Source organism: Aythya fuligula, chromosome 25 (genome assembly GCF_009819795.1).
Source record: "Aythya fuligula isolate bAytFul2 chromosome 25, bAytFul2.pri, whole genome shotgun sequence".
NCBI lineage: Eukaryota > Metazoa > Chordata > Aves > Anseriformes > Anatidae > Aythya > Aythya fuligula.
The window spans coordinates 4,370,470-4,394,083 of NC_045583.1; the positions used below are offsets into that span (position 1 = coordinate 4,370,470).

The window sequence follows — 23,614 nt, forward strand, 5'->3', positions numbered from 1 at the left end:
CGACACAACCAGGGAGCGGGGCAGGGGGAAGCAGCGTAAACGAGAGGTGGAGATGGGGAGGAGGCGTTATCTTCCCCGAAACACCCCACTGCCAAAGGGCGTCACATCTCTGATCCGCCACCAGCTCGGGCTGTCCCCATTCACCTCCCCTTTGTGCCTTGCAGGTGTTTTAGCAGCCCCCCAAGGCTTTTGCCCCCTGCTCCCCATTCCCATGCAGTGTTTCTCCCGTGCCCTGCGCCCACCCGGTGCGTTTTCCTGGCTCCTGCCCCATCCCATCCCATCCCATCCCACACGGGCAGTGGTACCCAGCACCCAGCCCGGCTGTGTACCCCATCAGGGTTGCCTCAGCACCAGGGCACCACTAATTACCTGGAAAAAAAAAAAAAGGCAAAAAAAAGTGAATAATTGAACTTTTCAGGTCCGAGCTCTCCAAGCCCAGCTCCCTTGCCCGCGTGGCTGTGCCCCAGCACCCCGGGGGGACGCAGCCCCCTGCAGGATGCTCACTGCCCCCTGCCCTCCCCGCTACCCCCCCCGGGGGCTCCGCTCAGGGCCCTGGGGGGGGCTCCGGGGGCTGCAGCCACAGGGGGGCCCCCAGCAGCCCAGAGACCAGAGGCTGGAGGGGGGGGGGGACGCATTGGGAGGGCACCCACCCAAGGGTGCTGGGGCTGGGGGGGATGGAACCTGACCCAAATTAGCCCGTGAACCCCTTTCTGCCCGCAGCAGGGCCAAGTGGATGCGGTTTTAGGGGTGGGAGCTGCGTCCCCTCACCTCGGCTGGCACTGGTGGAGCCTGGGCCAACTTGGGGCATCGCGGCGCTGTGTCCTGGATGTGGCCACCTCCCGAGAGCTTGGCAGCAGCTGAACCAGGCTCTGCAGCCTGCAAAGTGGGGTCCCAACAGGGTGTGCCCACAGCTCCCAGGGGAAGGCACCCGCTGGATGGGTGCTACCACCGAGGGTGCGGCCGCTGGCCTGGAGAAAAGCCCCCCCAGCAGGCTGCTGTGTGGTTTGGGGTGAGCTGGGGGCTTCTAGAAACCATCTCCAGGCACTTGCTGGGGCCAGCAGGGAACTGGGACAGAGCCAGCATCATCCCCATCACCTCTCGCTGCCTGGCACCAGCCGTGCGCTCGGCCAAAGTGGCATGGAGCAAAGCCACAAACTCTCCAGGGCTGTCACCTCCCTGTCCCCAAACTCTAGCAGGTCCTCCCCGCTGCTTTCTGCCCCCACTGTCCCCAGGGGAATTTCAGGACCTCCGAGACATCCCATCCCCAGCTGCCTGGGCTGCTCCCCGCTTCCACACCACCCCCTTCAGGGAGCAGCAGAACCCAGGGGCTGGGACATCCCCACTGCATCCCCCCGTCCTCCACCTTTGGGTGCTGGCCAAATCCCCGCTCTGCTGGCCCCCGGGGCCTGCTGGCACCTTCCCCTGCCCAGCACGGGGGAGGCAGGAGCCAGGAAATGCTGCGCAGGAGCCAGGCACTGCTGGTGACATCGGTGCCGGTCACAGGGACGATGCCCAGGGCGATGTGCAGCCCGCAGCTCCCCGGGGAATCGCATTCTCCGAGCGGGCATTGGGGCTGGGCTCATAACGGCCCCCTTTGTGCCGGCGGGAGGAGAGGTGAAGCTTTGACGTCAGCCCGGGAGGAATTCCTTAATGCCATTCAGGCCTCCCTCGCCCGCCTTGCTAATTGCGTTTTATGTAATAGCTGCAGCTGGGCTCCCAGGCTGCTCTGAGGGTGGGAGGAGGGGGCAGCGGGGGCCCAGCCGAGCCCCAGCTGCCAAAAACGGGGACCCCATGGGGCGAGCACCGCACCGGAGCCAGGGCGTCCTCCCCGGCACCTGGATCAGCTCCTTCCTTGGGCTGCAGCCTTCCCCTCTGCTCCCCGCTCGGGGCGGGTTTGCAGCCCTCGTGTCACCTGTGCCACCCAAAGGCACCCTGGGGTGCTCGGCCCCGCGGTGTGGGTGCTCGGGCAGGGCTTGGTGCCGCGCTCTGCCTCCTGTGGTCGGCACGGCGAGCTGGCGAGAGGCAATGGCACAAAATTTTGGGGGGATCCAAGGGGTAACGGCACTTAATGGAGACGGATGAGGCGCTGATTTCTCTCACCAGGTTTCCAGCCGCACAAACCTTGGAGAATAAAATCAAGTATGGGACAATTTCAAGTATTATGGAGCTCCCAAAGGTCTCCACGGGATCCCTGCTGCTCCGGGTGCTTCTCTGTGTGCCCAAGGAGTGCCCGAAACCGCGCCGGAGGCTGCTCCCTCGTGCTGGGACCTGCCGAGCACCCGAGGCGCTCGCCCCGTGTTTCGGGATGCCGCTGGCGTTGCCTCGCCCTGACTTGTGCCACCCCAGCACAGGGGGACTCGGTGGCTCTGCCTGGCTCAGGAGCCTTCCTCCCGAGGAGGAGGAGGAGAAAAAGGAGGAGGAGGGGGGCTGGGGGCAGCTGGCAATCAGCAATGGGAAAGACGGCGGGACCCCAGACGTCCCCTCCCCCTGCCCGCTGGCTTGGCCAAGCTTAGGCTGTAAAAAGAAAGAGCTGGTACCAAGGATAACATGCCTCGCATTCCTGCGCTGTCTCCGGGGGAATTTCGCCTGATCTACATGAAAAATACTCGCTCCCCCCCACCTCCTTCCCCCCGAGGTCAAAGTGTCTGGAGGAAAAATTTCCGAGCGGAAAGGCTTCAAGCGGGGCGCAGGGGAGCCACCGCCGGCGGGCTGGGGCGCTCGGGTCTCATCCTGGTGTTGGTGGCCAGTGACACCAGTGGCACAGCTGGTGACACTGCCACCGTGCTGGTGACAATGCCACCGTGGCCAGCACCCACCAAGGCTTCGGGAATGGGTGATCCCAGCTGCCTGTGGCTCTGTGCTGCTGCCCTCGCCCCCATCCGGCTGCCCTCGCCCGCTCAGCGCTGGGGGATTTCTTCCTTCTCCCACCTGCGACCCCTCTCGGCTTTCCCGCAGCCGGGGAAAGGGGACAATAACCATAAAAGCTTTGAATTCCCAGCCTGTGAAGTTTGCGGGCTTCCTCTCCCTTTCTTCTCCGCCGCCCTGATCTATCGCTCGCACCTGCGCGGGCGGCGAGGGGACCAAACATCAAAAAAAAAAAGCCACAAAGGCCGGGGGCTGCGGGGGGCTCGCTGCTCAGCCCGCATTCCTCCCCTGCCGCCCACTCGGGGATTTCTCTTTCAAGCGTCCCCAGTGCATCGGGGCGCCCGTCCCGTGCTGGGGGACAGCGGGAAGGGAGCGAGGGGAATGGGGCAGCGGCGGGGAGGGATCCGCTGCTGGCGCCGGGAGCCAAAAGCGCTCGGCAAAGCCCCATTTCCTCTGAGTCACCGCAGTGAAAACCTCAACCTGTGAGCCCCAAATCTCACCGTGAGCTCATGCAGCCGCCGGCGGGGGCGGCGGGCAGGCAGCCCCGGTGGGAGCTGAGCTCCGGTGCCGCCTGCCCACGCCGTAACCCTGGTGCCGTGCCGGGAACCGGCTGCTTTCAGCCTGTTGCAATCTGTCCTCGGGCTCTGGGGCAAGGCAGGCGGTTCTGCTCGGCAGAGGGGTGAGCAAATCCCCTCCAGGCGCTACCGTCACCCTGCAGGCTGCCACTTTCAGCCTCCCGGAGCTGCTGCCCTCGGCTGGAGGCTGGGGCCCGGCTGCACATCACCTGCGGGCTGCCCAAAAGTCATTTTGGCACCCGTCAGCCTCGCCACGGGGCAGCTCCCGGTGACACCAAGCTCTGGAGGTGATGCAGACCCAGCAGCCTGTGCCTGAGGATGGAGAGCATGGGGAAAGCACCGGGACTGCGCCCCAGTGAGCACCGTGGTGCTGGGCACAGCCCCGCAGGATCTGGCCCCTCTTAGGCTCACGGCCAATCTGAGGATTTAATTGCACATTTAATAATAAATCCATTTCTGGGGTTGGGGGAAAGAAAGGCGTAGGGAAGCAAATGAAAAGCAATTTAATTAAGGGCAGTGCTGGGAATGTCTCTACCACAATAAAGATAAGAAGGATCAATTGCTTCTTCCTAGGATCAAAGAGAGGGCTGGAGGGGGGGAAGCAGGGCTGGAGGGAGGGTACAAAGTACAGCGGAGGGAGGGGAAGGCAGGGAGAGAAAGGCACACAAGAGAAAGTGAGAGAGAGACAGCGAGATAAGATTAGAGAAATAATTGATGCTGCAGATCCCTGGGGGCCACCGGGACCCGCAGGTCGGCTGGGGCATGCTGGAGCTGCTCGCGGGGAGGTGGGAGAGGGGGCTCCGTGCTCCGTGCTGCCCCTTGCCCGCTGAGGGGAGGAGCAGGGGCGAGGAGCTGAGGGCTGGGGCTGCTGGTGCCATCCCCCCGCTGCCGTGCCCTCACCAACACCGCTGCGCCCAGCTCTGCCTGCTCCGCTTCCCGCTGGCGATGCAAATCCTACAGCTTTCCCAGGCTTCGGGGCTGGCAAGTCCCGCGGGCAGGAGCTCTGCAGGTGGAAGCGGAGCTGCTTGGCCCCTCTCATCACGGCTCTGCCCGATGAGATGCCTGTGGGACACAGAAAAGTGGCAGAGGTGGCTCTCACAGGACACGACTACTGCAAGGAGCGGCTCTGCACCTTGCTGTCGCAGCACAGCAGAAGGCTCAGGGTCACTTTTCCCCTGGAGACTCTCCAGCATCTCTGCTGTCCCCATCCCCGTCCCCATCCCCGTGTCCCTGGGCACCCTGCCCCACCACAGCCACCCTCCTCCGGCCCTTTGGCCACTCTCAGAGCATCTCCCACGGATGGGGCACATCTGGGGCGAAGCCGTGACACTGCAGTGACTCAGGTGGCCCTGGGGACACCGAGGGGCGCAGCACCTTCTGCCACCTCTGCGGCACCACGATGGCACCCCCGCAGCACCGGGACAGCCCGGGCAGGCATCCCTCTGGCTGGGCATGGTCCCAATGTGCAGGGGGAAGGAACAGCCTGGCCAGGCCACCCCCCAGCACCACGGGGTGCCCGGCCTGGCTTGAGGGAGCTCAGCCCTTGTCTCGCAGGGGAAGGAGAGCGGGGCTGCGGGAACTGCAGGGGAGGGGGGTTCCCAGCCCGTCTGGTCGCCTACCCATGCAAAGAAGCACCCGGACAGGTTTTTGGGGAAGGGCTGCAGCTCTGGGTCCCAGATTTGGGAGGCTGGTGCCCAGCCAAGCAAGGCAGCTCGGCGGATCCAGCTAGGCACCGCTTTGCATCTTCAGGCACCCGAGTAACTGTGGGACTCCGATTCCCCCGGGTGTGAAACGGGGCCGCTGATACCCATCTACCTGCAGGACCCACCGCGGAGCTGCCGGGAGCCCCGGTTCTTGCTCACGGTGTTTGCATAGGCTGGAACGCCGTTTTGCATGGGCTGGGACGCCCCTGCCACGTTAGAAGTTCCCCGGAGCAGGTTCCCCACCCGGCTGGGAGCGCTGCCCTGCGTGTGAGCGGCGCTGAGCCCGAACCCAAAGCCGCCGCCTCCGGAAAAACGGGCTCCATCCTCACCTGGGCTGCTTTTCGCAAGGAGCTGCGCCCTGAAAAAGCAGCTCAGCCGGCTGGGGTGGCAGCCTGGCAGCGAGACAGCACCGGGCTGGGACACGGCCCCGCAGCAGCCGGGCGGTTGAGCCAGAGCAGCTCGTTCGCCACATCCACGCGGGAGCCCCGCCAGCTCTGCGCCTCCTGCGCCTGCTTTGCGCACGCAGGAAGGGTTTGAGAAGCTTTTGGGGTTTCTTTGCTGTATGGTGGCTGTCCCTACAGCCGTGCCCGGGCTCCCCCAAGCTCAGCAAGGGACGGGCAGGCTGCACGCTGTCTGGTTTGCAGGTCCCACGAGCAGTTTCTGCGGCCCATCAGCTGATGGCGGGGGTGAGGGGCGAGCCAGCGGCAGGCACGATGCCGGGGGAGAACCCCACAAATTATGGGTGTGAAAGGGAAGGGGACAGCCAGGCAGCCCCCCTGCTGCATGCTGAGCTCCAGCAGTGCCAGCAGAGCCAAGCACCCTGCCCTGGACCCCCTGCACCCCCTCCTCCTTCAGCACAGCCTGGGGACCACGGGGCACCCTGCTTGGGGACATCCCCCCGGCACCTCCGCTCCTGGGCCCCAGCAGGGTCTGGGGTCACATTTTTAGGTCTCAGGGTGGGATGAGTTGAATAAAGGCCACAGAGCTGCACCATTCCTTGCGCTCCTGGGGAGTGGGATCAAAGTTTTCTCCCTTTCTTGCTTTCTCCCTTTTTTTGCTTTCTCCCTTTTTTTTTTCCGGCCGCTCCAGGCTGCAGCCGAGTGCCCTTGAAAACAGGAGGGCTTTCATGTGGGGATTTCTTCTCTTCTGATCTTCAAAGAAATCCAGCAATCAAACAGGTAATATCGGAGGCACCTTTTTATAAAAAGCACCACTTTGAAAGCATCGTATGCAAAAGAAACGTCTCAACTTTGTTGTGTTAATTGTTCTGGCACTCATCGCTGCTCCACCACTCAGAAATATCTGGCTCCAGGCCCGCGATGCGTCAGACAGGCAGGATCACCAGAGCAGGAAACCTGAGGGGGGGAGGAAAAAAAAAAAAAAAAAAAAAACAGACAACAAAATAGGAGATTTTGGTGAGAAAGAGCGGCGGCGAGGCTTTGTCAGAAGAGTTTGGGCGATGACAGCAGGAAGCTGATAGGAAAACCCACGGGATTTTCTGCCAGCCCTGCCCGAGGGGCGACGTGCTTCAGCTGCGGGCTGTCCTGGGGGGGCCCAGCACCCGGCAGGGCACGAGGCTCTCCTCCCACGCCGCGTCCCCCCGGGGTTGATCTGAGCCCCAAATTTGGGCTCTGTGCATCAGGGCTCCCAGCACAAGCCCGGGCAGGATGGGGCCGGGGCTGACTCACGCCGGCAGCGCTGCTCCTGGGCACAGCACAGCCGGGAGATGCGGGGGCCACTTGCTGCCCCCCAACACCCTTTTCTCCCCTTTCTTAGCCCCCCCGGGCCCTGTGGATGCTCGTGGATGTTGCACGGGTTCGTGGCTCCCACAGTAGCCCCAGAGGAGCTGGGGGGTGCTGCTGGGGCAGGGCGCAGCGCATCCAGCCGTGGGGGACCCCAAGCCCAGCACCCGATGGAAAATCCTAGAAAAAAATCCTCAGAAAGGTCTGCGGCACCCATTCCTGAGCAGGGGCTGCACCGACTGCCCTGGTAAGAAGCCAGGACCCCTAAAAATGACAGCAGGAAGGGGGCCAGGCTGCACCCCACAGCCGTGGTGCTCGCTGTGGGCTGGCTTCACCCACGTAACCCCCCCGACAGGGGCAGGGAAAGCTGACACTAATCGTGTAAATCTGCAGGGCCAGCACTGTGGGAAAGGTGCTGAGCCCCTCGCCCATGTGCGGCTGGGGAGGGGGCTTTGCCAGGCAGCTCCCAGGAGCCTGGGAGGCAGGAGGGGGGAGCTGAGGGGTTCAAATAAGTTGTGGCTGCTTGGGATGAAAGCCCTGAACAGCACGGCTCAGGTCCCCGTGGTGCACACCCAAGGGTGCCAGAGCTGAGCCCAGCTCTGAAAGCACCACACCAACCTCTCCTCGCAGCCCTGCAACGGGACGGCAGCACCCAGGGATGCTCCAGAAACCAAATCCCAAAACAGCTGCTCAAATCCTGCCTCGGGGCGCTCCTGGCATCGCGAGGGGCTCTGCCTCGCACCCATGGGTGCTGTGGGCCCTTGGCAGGCAGGGAGCGATAGGACTTTGCCCTGGCTGGCCCCGCACTGGTTTAAGCTCTCTGCTGGTCCTTAATGGGCCTGGAAGCATGCAGGGAATGCACGGCGGGGGGCAGTGCCCCCCCATGGCCTCAGCGGGGGCCTGGCACGCAGCCCCCCCCCAGCCCTCCTCCGTGGCAGGGACCTGAAATATCTCCTATTTACTGGGGTGGAAAGGGGAATTATTACAGTGCTTTGGAGAGCAATAAAAGCAGTTCATGCTGCAGCAGAAGGGGACAAAGGAAGCTGGGTGAGAAAGGGGCAGTGAGGAGACCCCCCTCAAAGGAGCTCGAGATGCTGTGCCCTGTTACAGATGGCACCTGCAGGCACAGGGAGATGGGATTCTGCTCTCCAGGGCCAGATCCTGCTGCTGAAGCTGCTCCACAGCATCATGAAAGCAGGAGGGAGCTGGGTTCTCCCCCCCGGCAGGGGCTCAGCACCCCACAGCGCCAGGGGAGAAAAGCCGAGGGTCACCTTTGAGCATCCCCCAGCCACAAGGCAGGGGAAGAACAATCAAGACAACAGCCAGCATCCACCTTTTGCTTTTAATTTAATGGTTTAGGTTGTAGGAAGGGGAAGGGAAACGGCCAGCAAACACAGCAGAGGCTGCAGAGCTTTGACTCGCAGCACAGGAGCACAGCCCAAACACCTCTGCCCCCCCCCAAAAAAAAAAAAAAATTGGGTGGCTGTTTCTGAGCCAGACAAATCCAGTGCTGTTGAAGTTAAACATTAACCTCAGACAAGAGGCAATAAATAAAGCAGTGCCTTACAAGAGGCACCTCTTTTTTTTTTTTTTCTCTTTTCTCCTTTCAACATTAAAAATTGGCATCAGAGCACATTTTCAGGCTGTGGTTTCGGCCTCAGCCAGACCCAGGTTTCCTGCAGAGCCAGGGTTTTCCCCTTCTGTGTGCAGGATGAGGCCCAGGCCCACAGCATCAAAGCACGTGCATTATTCCAGTTGGGTTTCTCAGGGCAGGAGAGGGAAGGGCTGGGGCTGGACCCCGTTACCAGCAATCCCAAAAAAAGCCTGGATGGCACCTCTCAGCCTCCTGCCAGCACCCTGCTACATCTCTAGCTTGGTTGAGGTATATCACCTGCCCTATCCGTTATCTTGTGCAGCCAAAACACACACAAAAAAAAAAAAAAAACAGTGCAAAGAAAAAAAAAATCCCACCCCCCCAGCTCCTTCCCTCCCATGAGATGAACCTGCCTGGGCAGCAGGGAGGAACCCGATCACCCAAAGTGCTGCTGAGCTGGCACCTGGAGCACCCCCAGGCCCCAGGGGGGCTGTTGGAGCAGCTCAGGGCTCTGGTCCCATTATATCCCCTCCCCTGGAGATGCGCCCAGGCCATCCCCCTCCCCACGCTGCAGCCCCTCCAGCGTCCCGCAGCCACCACGGCTCCCTCCCTACGCATCCCAGCGCCTCCAAAATAAATACGTGGGGCACGGGGCAGCAGCAGCAGCCACCCGGGGCTCAGTGGAGCCCAATGGGGACACGTGGGGTGGCCGCAGGGTGTCCTCAGCTCAGCTTGATGCCGATGGCCACGGCGTGCCGGTAAGCCTCGGTGACATTGTCACAGCTCTCCAGGGAGAAGCGGCTCTCCCCCAGGGCGCTGGGGCAGTGCGTCATGGTCCAGCGGCGCAGCCGGCGCCCTTCATCCACCTCCTCCTCCTCCAGCCGCAGGAGGCTGTCGGCGGAGACGCAGCCCCGCATGCCCACGCCGCCGGGGGAGACACGGGTGGGAAGGTCGAGCTGGTCAAAGGACTCGGTGGAGAGGATGCTGTCCTCGCTCACCGCGCTGGCCGGGCGGGCGCGGGGGGCTAGGGGGGCTCTGGGCAGGGACACCTCGCTGAAACACCCAAAGCCCTGCCCCGGGGGGGCGCCTGGCTCGGTGCTGCTGGGGGAGTACTTGCTGCTGTGCTTGAGGATGCCTTTTCGGCCGGAGGGGAGGCTCGGGGGGGGCTGATCTGAAGAGGGGCTGTCGGCAAACACGCTGCCATCAAGGTCCAAGCTCCCTGCGTCCAGAACATCCCCGGACTCGCAGCACTCCAGGGATGAGTAGTAGCCCGACTCCCTCTTCGGGGGCTTTTTTAGGATTCCCTTCTTGGGCACAACCGCAGGGACGACGACGCTGCCCTCGCTGCCAGCCAGCGCCTCTGGGGACAGGATGTGGATCAGAGCCACGGCAGCCCCTTCTCCATCCTCACTCTTCATCACCTCTCCCGTAGGAGCTGCCGGCGGAGGGCCGGGCACCTTCTGTTCGCAGGAGTTCCTCTTCTTCAGGATGCCCTTGGGCCGCTTGAGGATGGACTTGGAGGGGTTCTCGGGGGCCTGGGCCACCTCCTGCAGCACGTGGGAGATGTCGTTCTCCTTCTTGGACTTCTTAAGAGAGCGCTGCCGCTCCAGGGCCACGCCGGGGATGTGCTGCTTGAAGAAGCAGCGCACCTTGGAGCTGTTCTCGAAGAGGGGCCGGGAGGAGCGCCGCAGCCACTCCGCCACCGTGGCCAGGGGGGACTCGCTCTCCCGCAGCATCTCCTGCTCCCCGAGGGGCACTCGGTAGCCCCAGTTGACCCACCAGTGCGTGGCGATGTCCTCGATGGTGGCGCGGCGCTCGGGGTTCACCATCAGCATCCACCGGATCAGCCCGCAGGCATCTGGGGGGGGGGGGAAAAAAGGCAGGTCAGGCACCAGCCGAGCACAGAACTGGGACGGGGTGGGGGGAAAAACCACGCAGGGGGCTGCCTACCTGACAGCTTGGTGGGCTCCCGGTAGTCCCCGCTCGTGATCTGCTTGACCAGAGTCTTGTAGTCGTGGCCGTCGAACGGCATCGTGCCGTGCACCAGGATGTAGAGGAGAACGCCGAGGGACCAGCTGTCCACCTGCCACAGGGAGAGGTGACCCTGGAGGGGGGCAGCAGGACCAGGCCACCCCCCACCGCCCAGCCAGAGGCTCACAGCAGCTCCTGGGGTGCAGGACAGGGCTCACACACCCACCCCAGACCCCCCTGCGGGGCACAACGTACCTCTGGGCCCTTGTAGGGCCGCCCGTTGATGATTTCGGGAGATGCGTAGAGAGGGCTGCCGCAGTAGGTCTGCAGGAACTTGTCCTGCTGGTAAACGTTGGACAGGCCAAAATCTGCGATCTGGAGAGGGAGGATGAGGCCATTAGCATGCAGCAAGGTTCAGGTGGCTGTGCTGCTCCCCCTGCCATCAGGGAGCTCTCCAGCTCTGGGCTTGGCAGAAACCAGTCCCCCCCCCTTGTCACCTCAGGTCTTGCCCTCACTTTGGGCACCCTCCTGATGTCCCTGGGGAGGGCAGCATCCCAACCTTTCCCCCCTGCCCTGTTCCTCCTCCAAACAAGCTCACCGCAGCCTCCTGCTCCCAGCTCTGCCCCTCCAGCCCCATCACCCCCACACCACGGGCAGGGGCAGCTGTGCTCAGAGGGAGCATCACAGGGCTCTACTCCAGCTCGATCACGGCCACGAGAGGCTGCTTCTCTCCTCCTCTGCCCCAAAAGCTGGCACGCAGCCGTTCATTGTGCCCATTACAGGCCACTTCTCAGCGAGCAGAAGGTACAGTCCCTGCTCACGGGGTTACCACTGGAGATAACACCCAGCCCTTTCATCTCCAGCCACGCCGACCCCGGGGAGGCAGGCACAAAAGGAGCAGCACCACCAGGATCAGCAGGGCCCGACTGCGCCACTCCGTGCTTACTGGGAGCGGGACTTGCACTGGGAGCCGTCGCACCCAGCCTGCCTGGGTTGGAGCTCGGCGCTCAGACTTTACCCTCTTATCAGCTGCCAAACAAACCCTGGTGGCTTTAGCAGCTGGAGCTCGGGCTCTGCCTCTGCAACCTCTGCCCTGGCAGCCAAAAGGGGGATTTGGGAGCCCTCCTGGTCCCCATCTCTCGGGCTGGCTGCCTCGAACCATGGCAAGCAGCAGCACAGGCAATCACGGCAGCCTGTGGACCAGCAGAGCTTCCCCAGGGAGGTGGGGACCGGGTGCCACAAGGCATACAGGGTGTCACAGCCACCCCCAGCCCTGCTGCCCTGCTCCCCCTGGCCCCAGAGACACCTGCAATGGATGGGGCAGGAGCAGCACAGGAAACCAAGTTGCTCCTCAGCCCCCAAATTGGGCAGCATCCCTCCCAGCCCTCAGTTCGGCAAAACCCCAAAGCGTGGCCAGGCCCCGCAGCCCCTCACCTTGATGTTCCCATTGGCATCCAGGAGGATGTTCTCCAGCTTCAGGTCTCTGTGCACGATCCCATTCTGCAAGGGAAAGCAGAGCCGGGCTCAGCTCACGGTGTTGGAGGAAGGGAAGGGATGGGGAGGTCACTGCCGTTCACCCACGGGCTCAGCAGTGACTGCTCGGGCGTTCACCCAAGTCACGGCGGTGAGATATCAGGAAATAACCCCAGGTTTGTAGTCGAGGATGAGCTGGAAGCCACGTCCCGACCCAGGTGCTACCAGCAGGGCTTTTCCCACATGCCAGCACCCCGCACCAGGCTCCTGCGCCCACTGGGTCCCACTCCCCAGGGCGAGCCCAGCTCTGGGCTCTGCTGGGACCTGCCCAAGCAGCACCCCGAGGTGCTCCGGGCTCAGGAGGCACCCCGCAGCCTCCCATTGCTGCCGATGTGGTGACCCAGGGCTGGGCCCGCAGCCCTCGCACACAGCCCTGGGCGGGCCAGGGTTTGGTGCCACCAGCGGGGTTAGTCAGCCCGACGGCGCAGCAGCCGCTCGGCGAGGCTGAGCCTTCCCAAAACGCTGCTGAAGCACTTCCCAAGGGCCTCCACACCCTGCAGATAAGGGGCAGGGTTCACCCCACTTCCCAAGAAAGGCGGGCGAGCTGCCCCCACCTCCCAGCCCCGCGCAGAGCATCCCTGCCACAGCTCCAGCACCTCTGACGCAGCGGTGCCGAGCCCAGGGGAGCTGCCCTGCCCCGATAATCCCCCGCAGGAACACGGCCCCCCACGCACCTTGTGGCAGTAGTAGACGGCCGACACGACCTGGCGGAAGAAGTGGCGTGCCTCCTGCTCCGACAGCCGCTGCCGCTCGCTGATGTAGTCGTAGAGGTCCCCCTTGCTGGCGTACTCCATCACGATGACGATCTTGCTGCTGTTCTCAAACACTGCGCACAGGCGGGGAGGGGAAGCACAGGGCATCAGGGGGGGATGCGTGGAGCCGAGGGACTTCAGCTGGTCCCAGAAGCCCCGACTTGACCCCAACACGTTGCTTGTCCCCCTCGCTCTGGTTTGCAGACCAGGTGTTGGGTTTGTGCTGCTCTGGGGTCGGATGGGGATGGCCAGAGCTACCCAAGGGGCCTCCTGCAGCTCATACAGGGACAGGCTCTGATCCTCCAGGAGGAGGCTGGGACACCCCATTCTTCCCTAAACAGAAGCTTCCCTCCTTACTTAGAGGGAAGGGGTCAAAGGCACAGCCGGGTGGGCTTGCCATGCCCCACAGGGCGCGTTTTCCCCCTGTTTGGGGGCAGCTACCTCACTGCTCCTGAATTCCTGCACCCAGAGTGACTCAGCCCTCGCAAACAGCACGCGAGCTGCCCGGCAGCGTGCTGTTGTTGGGAGGACAACAGGGCTCTGGATACCTCACGTACACCACCCAGGTGGCAGCAGCCCAGCACCGGCCGCACGCACGCACCGGGCACACCGCGATAAACCCTGCGCACGCTGGGCTCGCTGCCAAAGCGCTCGGGTTTGAGCAAAGCCTGACCCAGTCGGAGGCTCGCTCCAAATCTGATCGTGTCTGGAGCTCGAGGAGCTGCCTTTCAGCTGCTCTGGCATTGTTCTGATGGCCTGGGAGCAGAGCCCAGCCCCTGCCACAGAGCAGAGCCCAGCGAGCGGCATGGGGAGCGATACGGGCACCGTGGTTTGGTTTTGCTGGGCCCCAGGGGAAGGAAAGGGAAGGGCTCCAGCACTGAGGTTAGCTCCTGCCCCGGGCTGAGAGCAGAGCCACGGGGATTTCCACTGCAGGGATTGCCACCGCTACGGTGCCAGGCTCTTAGAGACCACACAAACTCCCAGGGTGTGCGGGAGGGCACGGGGCAGGTTCTGGAGCTGGTAATTCCCCAAAGAGCAGCAGGGCAGGAGCAGAGGAGGCACTGCCCCTGCCAGGGCTGCAGGGGAGGTCAGGGAAGCGGCTGGAAAGGAAAGGGGGTGGCAGGGGGGCTCACCTTCATGGACAGCGATGATGTGGGGGTGGTTGAGGGACGACATGATCTCGATCTCTCTCCGGATGTGGACAAGGTCCTGCTCATCCTTGATTTTGTCTTTCCGGATGGACTTGATGGCCACCTGCAGACAAACACACACACACACACAGAGCGGTCACCCAGATGCCAGGACAGGACACCACAGCTTCCCACAGCCCTCTACAGAGGGGGAGCCCCCTCTTTTGGGAAGGGGCTCTCTAACAAGGGATGAGCAGCCCAGCTCCCCACACAGCCGTGCGCTACCCAAGGGCATCACCTCTCCACGGGAGCAGCTTAGCAGCCAGCTTCAGCTGTGAGGGTTTTATAGCTTCCAAGCCCTGGTGCTGAGCATACAGGGGCTGCTCATCCCCCACGAGAGCAGCTCCAAGCCCCCTGGGCAGGCAGCACTGCTAATTTCTCCTCTGTTTGAGTGGCTTACGGGAACCAGGTCCTAGGCTGCAGACGCTGCTGGACTGTGGCCAGAGGAATGTGACCGGCACACATGACCGGGGAGATAAACGACAGCTCCTTAGGGTCACGGAAATGGAAAAAACAGGTTTTGTTTTCATCACGAATGTTTGTTTCGAGGAGGTGATTACGTAGAAGGAAGGGAAAGTTTGGTGTTAAGGAGCAGATCCCGCCCAGAAAGCGCTGCAGCCGGCCGGGGACCCCTTTCGCTTGGGTTTCCCAGTTATCCTCGACAAGGAAACCGAAAGGGGAGGGGAAAGGAGAGAAAGTGCTGGAGAATAGATGCCTTCTAATCCTTTTTCAAAAGGGCTGGGGAGAGACAATGTGGTCCCAGGGCTGAATTTACAACTGAATCCAGCAGAACCTCTTTTCTTGTACCAGACAAGAATGCGGAACAGCGTTAATCCTGAAGGGACCCACGCCGGGTCTCCCAGCAACGCGCAGAGGGGCCGCAGACACCCAGCGGCCCCAGCCCACGCTCACAGCTGCGAGACGTGCACGTGGCCTCGTCCCCCTCTGCTTTAGGGGAGCCCCAAACCCTGCTGTGAGACCCCCAGGGCACCAAGGAGCAGGGGTCGGGAAGCCCTGCTCCTTCCCAGCACCCCCAGCAAGCAGTACTGGGAGAGCTGCACAACCTCCATGCATCGAGCAGACTTTTTCCACCCTGACTTGCTGCTATGTCACATTTTCACCTCTTTTGCCACCACGAAGCGCCCACCTGACGCTGCCCAGGCAATATTTTCCAATACAGCTGCTCTGAGCAGAGCCCATCTCGCACTCAGCGAGCCCGCAGGTGCTGAAGCAGCGAGATCTCAGCTGCCACGGCTGCGTCTTGGAGCTCACACCAGCTTTAAGGGCTCGGACAGGCATGCAGGACATGGGCTGGTCGAGTCCCTTTTGGCCCTGGAGAACATCTCTGGGGCTTGAGGCCAAGGCAGGTTTGTCCCCTGCAGCAGCCGAGGCTGGTGGCAAGCACACAAGCAGAATGGACTCTGACCAGGAGAGGTTCAATAACCCTGCACAAAGCAATACCGAGGGCACTTAATAGCTTCTTGAAACCCAGGTATTCTTCCCCATGACCTTTGTGCTATGCTAGCGGGTTAAAGTTTAACGATTTTTGCTCCAGCCCCTGATTACCTGACCCCCAGCAGAACGCAGGGAGCCAGCCTGCTGCCCTCTCCATTGGCCCACTCGATTCAGCTCCCCCTAAAAACCTCAGCACCCAGCCCTGCAAAATAGCCCGAGCATTTTGGGGTGCGTGCAGCACGTTGCTGACTGAAATGCTAACTCTGAGCCTGGCCTTAGAGCAAGACTCACTGCCTGGCAAAAGGCAAAGTGGCTGCAAGCAAGGGAAGCCCGAGGAGATGCCCCTGGCTGTACTCAGAGCAGTGACCGCCGAGGCTGCAGCACCAGCAGGATGAGTGCTGCTCAGCCCTGCAGCCATAACGGGGATAACACAGCAAGGAAAAGCCACCGTTAGGGCCCACATCTCATGCGGCAGAGACTGAACTGGCCCTTTAGGGTGGGATGATTTATCCACCTGTCAATCCCTGCTGGGGAGGTTAATCCCTTGGTTTTCTTGTCCTTCCCCAGGGGTACTGGGCATCAGCTTTGCCCCAAGATTTCCCCTTACCTAACAGGGCTGGCAGAAGAGGATTCCCTCTAAGGGAGAGAAAGGCACCCTTGAGATTAGGACCAGGAGCTTCAGGGACAGGCAGCGATGCAGCCTACACCCTCCCTCCACCACCGATGCTGTATGATAAAAATTCCCTGCAGCAAACAGCCCCCAGAACTCCCGCTGCAGGAGTCTGGAGAACAAAAAGTACTTTCCAAGTCAAAAAGGCTTCTAATTAAAATAAGTTTTTTTGAGGGGGGGCAGAACAGGTATTCTCAGCAGCTGCTGGAAGATGCATTAAGCTACAACCCCAGGCAGCCCTTCAGAAGTTGTTCCAGATTGCAAGTGCAGCGTTTCACGCGCCATGAAATATGGATTACAACCCGCTACGGAAGGGACCGGGGCTCGCCCCTTACAGCAGATCAAAGGAGGCTTCGCCGCCTCGGAATATTCCAGGTGCTGCCTTCCACTCGACACCACGCAAGCCCCCAGATCCGTTTCTGACACCGCCAACCCGTCCCACAGGAGGTCCCGGTTTCTATTTGATTTCTATTTGACTTGGCTGCGGGCCAGGGCTGGGGAAGGAACGGCAGGCAGGGAGGTAAAAAAAAAAAAAAAAAAAAAAGGCCAGATGCTGCCATGCAAACAGGTGCAGGAGCCAGTTTGCACCACGCATTACTGAGTCTTCAAACCAAAACCAAGAGGTAGGGGAAGGAAGAAAAAAAAAACAAACAAACAAACAATTCTTCCCCACCTGCTCAACATTTCTGGGGTACAGAAGTTTTTTCTAAGGAGTGGGGAGGGCGCTCAGAAGGATCCATCAAAAGGCACAAGCACCATTTCAGCTAAAGGATTTCTAGCCAGAAAACAAGACTTTGAGACAAAGAATGATCACAGAACCCCCACAAAAAGAAGTCTGGCTGATGAAGCCTGGTCCCTGCAGCCCACCAGCTGGTTAGACACACTTTGCTCTGAGCTAAGACCAGGCAGGTTAAAATTCAGAAGGAAAAGAGGGGAAAAAAGACAGCTAGGCAGTGTAACGAGATGGTTCAGCATCCAGTGCATCTGACAGAGGCAGCTCCTGATCAGCCAGAGCCCTGCGTGGAGCAGCTCCAGCCTTACAGCCCCAGCCGGTACCGTGGGACCCGCGAGGGGTGGCAGGAGGCAGCAGTACCTGCTCTCACACCTCGCCGTTTAGGAAGTGAAAGCCACTTAGAGAAGGAGCAAATAATGACCCGGCTCGGGATAAGCTTGAAGATTAAACAGGTCCGGAAACGCTGAGTGGTGCAAGAAAGAATTTGTGGGAAGAGGAGAGATTTGTGGTTAAGCCTCCTGTTCCTACACGGCCAGCTTGCTGCAGTACTAGTTAGTCGAGCCCTTGACTATCTCTGGAATTTATTGAAGAGGCATTGGTCTGTGTATTTAATTTGCATCATAACAGACTTATGGTACCAGACAAACAAGTCCCTGTCCTAAGGGGCTTCCGCAGCTAGGTGAGCTCCGGCAGTTCAAAGATTCCCCGCAGAAGCTTTGTTAGTTAGGGGCAGAAAGGGAAAGCCAAGACTTCTCACCCATCCCAAAGGAAGGGATCCTCCCAGGCCAGTGGGTGGGAGCCGCATTTCAAGGCCCTGATTATGCAGCAGAACAGCAGCGCCTTCAGAACCAGATAGGCTAATGGGAACAGCAAGCCTGATTTAATTAAGAGCTGTTGCGTTACACGAAAACCTCTCCGATTTACAGTTGTTTTCCTCAACGTGCCTCGGTGGCACGCTAGCGATCCGAACCCGCACCCCTTTTGTGCTCAGGGGGGCTCTCACTGCCCACCCGTGGTGCTGGGATGGTTGGGTTGGGGGCTGAGTGCTTTTTCCAGGTCTCATCCTGCGGCGCAGGGTGCTCAGGGCTGAAATGAGGCAGGGAAAGCACCGCCAGCTTTGCCCTTTGAACACCTGCAGCCTGCCCAAGGCTAGGGCTACCAAAGCCAGCAGCACCCCATTTTCACAGGGCAGTGCCCCCCAGCTCCCTCCAGCCCCCTGCTTTGGGGCACCAAAGGGAAGATTTGGGGAAGGGGGCTCCAACGGGGGATTCTGCCAGCCCCGCTTCCACGCAGACCCTTGGGGCTCTGCTCACACACGGCTGCAGAGTCAACACATCCCATCACCACCCCAAAACCGGGGCAAGAGGAAGGGGAAAGCCCTTGAGATTGGAGAGCAGTGTTTGCTCTCCACCACCGCCTGCCCCTCTCAGCACCCTGGTCAAGTGGGCGAGGGGCTGCATGAGGAAGAGGAGGAGGAGGAAGAAAACGGGGGGGGAAAACGAGGTCCCTGGGGGCTGCCCCCCAGCACCCTTGGGTGGCTCCTGTCCCCTCTCCGAGCCATGGGGGGGCTGCACCACCGCTGCCCTCCGGTTATCTGCAGGGGAAAACCGGGGCTGGATGAGGGAAGGATGCTTTGGGGGGGGGGGGTAATGCTCGGGATGGGGGGCATGCAGGGGATGGGGGGGGGGGGGGCAGGAGCAGCTCTTACCAGCCTGCCGGAGCGCTCCCGAGCCTTCTTCACCTTGCCGTAGGTGCCTTTCCCCAGCGTCTCCAGGAACTCGTAGCGGTGCTTGAGGTTGTGCTTGTGGTGGTGCCGCTTCACCGCTTGTTTCTTAAGAGGGGGGGGCGGTGGCGGCGACCTGCCGAGCCCCCCCGGCTGCGGGGCACCCCCCGACCCCGCCACCCGCTCCATTCCCGGCTCCTGTCCCGGCTCAGCCCGGCTCGGCTCAGCCCGGCCCCGCTGCTAAATGCGGGGCGGCCCCGCCGGCCGCGCCCCCCCCCGCACCCATTGGCCGCCCTCCCGCCCGCCCCGCCCGGCCCCCGGTGCAGAAAGGGGGCGGGAGGAGAAATTTGGGGGGGAGCAGGGATAGGGTCGGGTAGGGATGGGGTAAAAGGGGAGCCCCCGGAGCCGGGGGGTGCAGCTGTAAGGTGTAGGGGGGGGATTTGGGGAGGGGGAGCAGAGGCAGCCCCCCCAGGGAGGGTTGTGAAAAGAGGGGGGGGAAATGAGGGAGGGATGCGAAGGGGGTGCTGCAGAGCCGGGGGGGGAAATAGGGGGGCTGGGGGCTGGGGATGGAGGTTTTGGGGAGGGTGCTGCGGGGAGATGCTCGCACCCAAAGGAGGGCCAAGGGGGTGCAGGGAGGATGCGGGGCAAAGCTGGGGGGGTTTCGCACCGGAGGGGTGCGGGGACACGGGGATGGATGGGCAGACAGACAGACAGACACAGGCAGGTGGATAGGGTTTGCTGCAAGGGGCCCCAGTGCACCCAGCACTCTCTCCGAAAACAAAAATAAAAGTAAAAATAAAAATAAAATTAAAAATAAAAATAAAAGTAAAAACAAAAATAAAAGTAAAAATAAAAATAAATAATAAAAATAAAATTAAAAATAATAAAAATTAAAATTAAAAATTAAAAATAATAAAAATAAATTAAAAAACAATAAAAAATAAAAATAATAAAAATAAATAAATGGGGGACACGGCTGCCTCCTGCCCCTGTGCTCCCACGCAAAAAAAAAACATTTCACGGACGTTTCTGGTTAACCCTGCAGCACCTCCCCGTGTGGTCTTCTCGCCCCTGTGGTAAATCTTTGTTCGGAGATATTAAAAGAATGCAGCGATTTCCCAAAGCAGCCAAAACAAAAGCTCTTTGCCCAACTCTGGCATGTGCGAGGACACAGCGGATCGATCAAAGCGGCAGATAACCGCGGCATTACTCATCCCCGTGCTCCGACCTGGATTTTCCCACCGCTTCCAGCGGTCTGGGGCAGACGGGGTGAGGCAGGGCAGGGGCTGGAGCGTGCAGCGAGGGGATGAGCTCAGCCAGCCCCCTGCTGCAGGCTCTGGGCCCCCGAGCACAGAGATAGCGGCCGTGCCTCGGCTACAGCAGGGTGAGACCCCGGCAGAGGTCCCGTGCACGGCTGGAGCCCAGGTCGTGGGACAAAGCCGTGCACCGGGCTCCTGCTCATCCCCGCCAGGGATCAGCCTCACCGCTCAACGGGCTCCAGGTTAGATACCATGGAGGCAGAGTGAGGACATGGAGGTTTCTTGTATCTTGTGGCTGTGTGGCTCTGTTGTGCACAAGATTTTGGGGATGGCCAAGTTTTTGCAGTGTCCTGCATCCTCTCCGCCATGAACCTGCCCCACACAGCAACCCGTGGGCAAAGCCGGCTGCCTGCTTTACCATCAGTTATCCCCCACGGCATGGGGGGCTGGGGGATGTCCTGAGATACCGCAGCAGGGCTGCACTGCTGAATTATTCACTGTGCCGTAACAGGAGCTGCTTTTCAATCTGAAGGTAGCGAGCAGGGCCCATAGGGGAGATAAACAAGGCGGAGAAGAGATTAACCAAACTGCTGTAATTTCAATGTCAAAGTAAACAGATAGGATCCTGTTCAGGCACAGCCCGGAGATTGCAGAAGGGTGGCAGGGGAAGGAGGAGGCCTTGTTGCAGCAAGGCAGGCGAGTTCCTGGGGCTGGGATGAAAGCTGCCGTGGCTCCCGGACACGGCCAGCCCACGCCGCTGCCTACGGAGCCATCCCCCGGCGGCTGCGGGATCGCTCGGGGTTGAGCCCACTGGCCCAAGAAGCACTCGAGCACGCATTTAGCTTTGAGCACATGCTTATTGCTCTTCTTGATTTATAAGGATGCCTTCCAGAGGCTTTCCCTGCGATGAAAGGAAATGAAGTGTCTGTCGGGCTTGCTTCTCTTTCTGTTTCTACCGGAGGAATTCTTCTCTGTGATTTTCCGTGCAGTCACTGACACATAAGCTTAGGTATGCTTTTGTTCCAGACTACCTCAGGAAGCCTTTTTTAATGGAAATGTCAAGGGACACAGATCTAAGTCCGCTGGAATCCACTGATAAGGATCCTGCGCTGCAGCAGTGAGTGGCAGTGGTAGTGCTGCTTCCTCAGCAGTGGGGAAACCCACAGAAAAACCCCTGCCCCCAGCTGCAGCCATCCTAAAGGTGGTTTCTGCTTTGTAACCGAGCGTCTGCTAACACCAACGTGAAAGTCAACAGGGGATTTGGCTCCGTATCAGGGAAACCTCCCCAAAGCTAGCCGGATCCGCCCGACGCTTTGTAAGGACAGAAGCTTTGTTCCCCTCCAGCCTCCTATTCTTTTATTGTTATTATTTCTTAATTTGATATAAATGCTGCAGCGTTATCTCTATACTAAAAGCATCCCTGTCATGGTCCAAACCTGTGGCTCTGCCTTTGGGCTTGGTGCGCACAGGCTCTGCTCACCTCTGTGAGCTGCTAAGGGGACAAACATGCCCCAGAGGACACGCTTGTGGCAGCAAGCCCACCAAAAGGGAAAGGAAGGGTCCTGCCAGGCATTAAAATGCCAAAGAGGACAAAGAAGCAGATGATCACCTCTGCTTAGCGGTCTTCCAGGCTGGCAGCATTCCTCACCCTCTGCTGGGTAGTGCTCAGGCAGGTGTGAAACCCATTCCTCCCCTGAAAACACCAAGGAAGCGGTTTTTGCTCTGATCTTCCCCACTGGGTGCCCCATCCATCAGCAGAAGAAGGGAAACACATTAAGCAGCAATGGGAGCCTTTGGGAAAGTAATTTATGGCCTATCAAACACAATGATTACAGCACAGGCCACCTCTGCAACCCACATTTCTGCAGCTGCCTGGGATTAAGGCAGCCTGCAGGCACCCTTCAGCCCTCCACTCGGTGTCAAGCTCAGCTCATTTTTCCCGGTGATCCCTCTCGATAACCCCTCAGTGGGAAGGGTTTGTGCTCCAGCTGGCTGCTTTTTAGGATCATTTTGCCCAGCTCCATCAGCCCGATAAGGCTCTCGCTGCTTGGGCGGCTGGGTCCTGCCACCTCTCCTTATCACCTCCAGCACGGGCAGGGGGCGGCGAGCGGCCGCGAGCTCCCTGCTGTTGGCAGCCCCCGAGATAAGCACATGTGCTGCAGTCAAAGACGAGGCATGACAGCAGAAAGCACAGCTGGTGTCTCATCCCTATCAAAGCAGGCCGTGGATGGCCACAATGCCTCGTTGCCCAGTCTCCTTTGCAGAACGAGTGGCCCAAAGTCAGTGACCCGCTGGTTTCAGCATGGGAATCACAGAGGCCAGGAACCAGCCGCTTCAAAATGCAAACTTATCTTTGTGCTTTAATCACATTTTCAGGTGGTGACATGGTTTTTGTTGTTATGTGGTATTTACCCTAGAAACTGGTAGAGGTGAGAGATGTACAGTGGTCTGAATTAAACTCTAATTAGAAAGTTTGTGAATAAAAACCAAAATGGCAAGCCCTGATCAATGCAGCCCCTGTAGTTCAACCACCGCAGTACCTCCTAGCCCTGCTGCTGAACCTCCACTTCTGGAAACCCCAGACCAGCAGGGACAAGGGCTGAGCAGCAGCCCGAACACAATTTTCTCCTGGGTTTGCCATTTTGGAGCAATTCCCCAGGTTTTGCTTTCTTCCTGCATATATACAACTAGATCATTCTAATGCAGTTACTGGGAGTTTGGTGCACACACCAGCACGTGCAAGCTCCCCACAGCAAGGAGAGAAAATATAATCGCAAAATGATTATTTTTCTCACAGGTTCTTCTATAATACTGCACAGATTGTACGGGGCCAGGCTGTGCTGTGCGCCCAAGAACAGCCCTGAAAGGCTGCGGCAGGGATCGCCCGAGCCTGGGCAGCTCATGGAGCTGCAGAAACCCCGGGGCACTTACAAAAACAAAAAAAGCAAACTCCCCCTAAAAGCTGGAGCCTGAATTTTCAGTGCAGGAAGCATTTGTATTTCACGGCAGTGACTCAATATCCTCTCCAATGCGGGCGGATGCCGACGGAGAGGCTTTGTCTCAGCAGGGCTGGGAAGGCGACGGGGCCGGGGCAGCGCAGGGCACCACGGTGACAATGACAGATGGCCCCGGTGCCTCCCAGTGCTGCTGCAGCTCCAGCAGCATGGAGGAGCTCTGTTCCTTTCCAAATGAAGAGAAATTCACAGCTGTAGCTGTATGGCAGCATTCACAAAACCCTCATACTGGGTCCCCTTTTGGGAAGGGGAGCAAGGGGAGCATTCACCCCAAGGAGCAGCTCCCGCTGACCACCGGGGCCAGCCGAACAGCGTGGGGCTGTTATGGGGCTGTGACAAGGAACAGGAGCTATTTCTGCTCTGCGACCAGATATATTAGAGGTTGCTTTAAAGAAATTTCCTGTTTATGCAGACAAAGGCTGCTTGGGGACAATGAGCAGCGATGCTCGTTGGCAGGAGAGTCGGGCAGCAATCAGCGACCGGACTGCTCCGCTGCCGTGCTGGAACAGCCCTCAACGCCGGTGCTGAAAAGCCTGGCTTCCAGAGAGCACGACTTCGAGTATCCAGAGTTCAGACGAGGACACGACAGCAGCCGGCTACATGATTTGCTGAGCCCCGTTAGGAGCTGGAAAATTACAAGGGCTCGGCTGGGTTGCAGATAAGGACGTGCACAGAACCGTGCCCGCTGAGACTGCTGGGCATGGTGCTGTGCTGCCCAGTGGGCACGGTGCTGTGCTGCCTGGTGGCTGGGCAGGTCAGGAGGGCTGAAGCGGAGCTTTTTGCAGCTCCCCAGAAGCAGGAGGAGCCGTTTGACAGTCCTGCTACTGAGCAGTAA

At 60.1% G+C, this 23,614-nt stretch overlaps 1 protein-coding gene across 1 annotated transcript; it reads right to left on the bottom strand.

The window, feature by feature from the left end:
- Positions 1 to 9,201: 9,201 nt before the first annotated feature.
- On the bottom strand, positions 9,202 to 18,695 carry NUAK2 (NUAK family kinase 2). The gene is made up of 7 exons (XM_032203020.1): positions 18,492 to 18,695; positions 13,869 to 13,989; positions 12,658 to 12,809; positions 11,885 to 11,950; positions 10,706 to 10,825; positions 10,430 to 10,562; positions 9,202 to 10,337 (listed from the first exon to the last, which is right to left on the bottom strand). Exons 1-7 carry the CDS (start codon positions 18,693 to 18,695, stop codon positions 9,202 to 9,204), a joined length of 1,932 nt encoding a protein of 643 aa, XP_032058911.1.
- Positions 18,696 to 23,614: the final 4,919 nt, after the last annotated feature.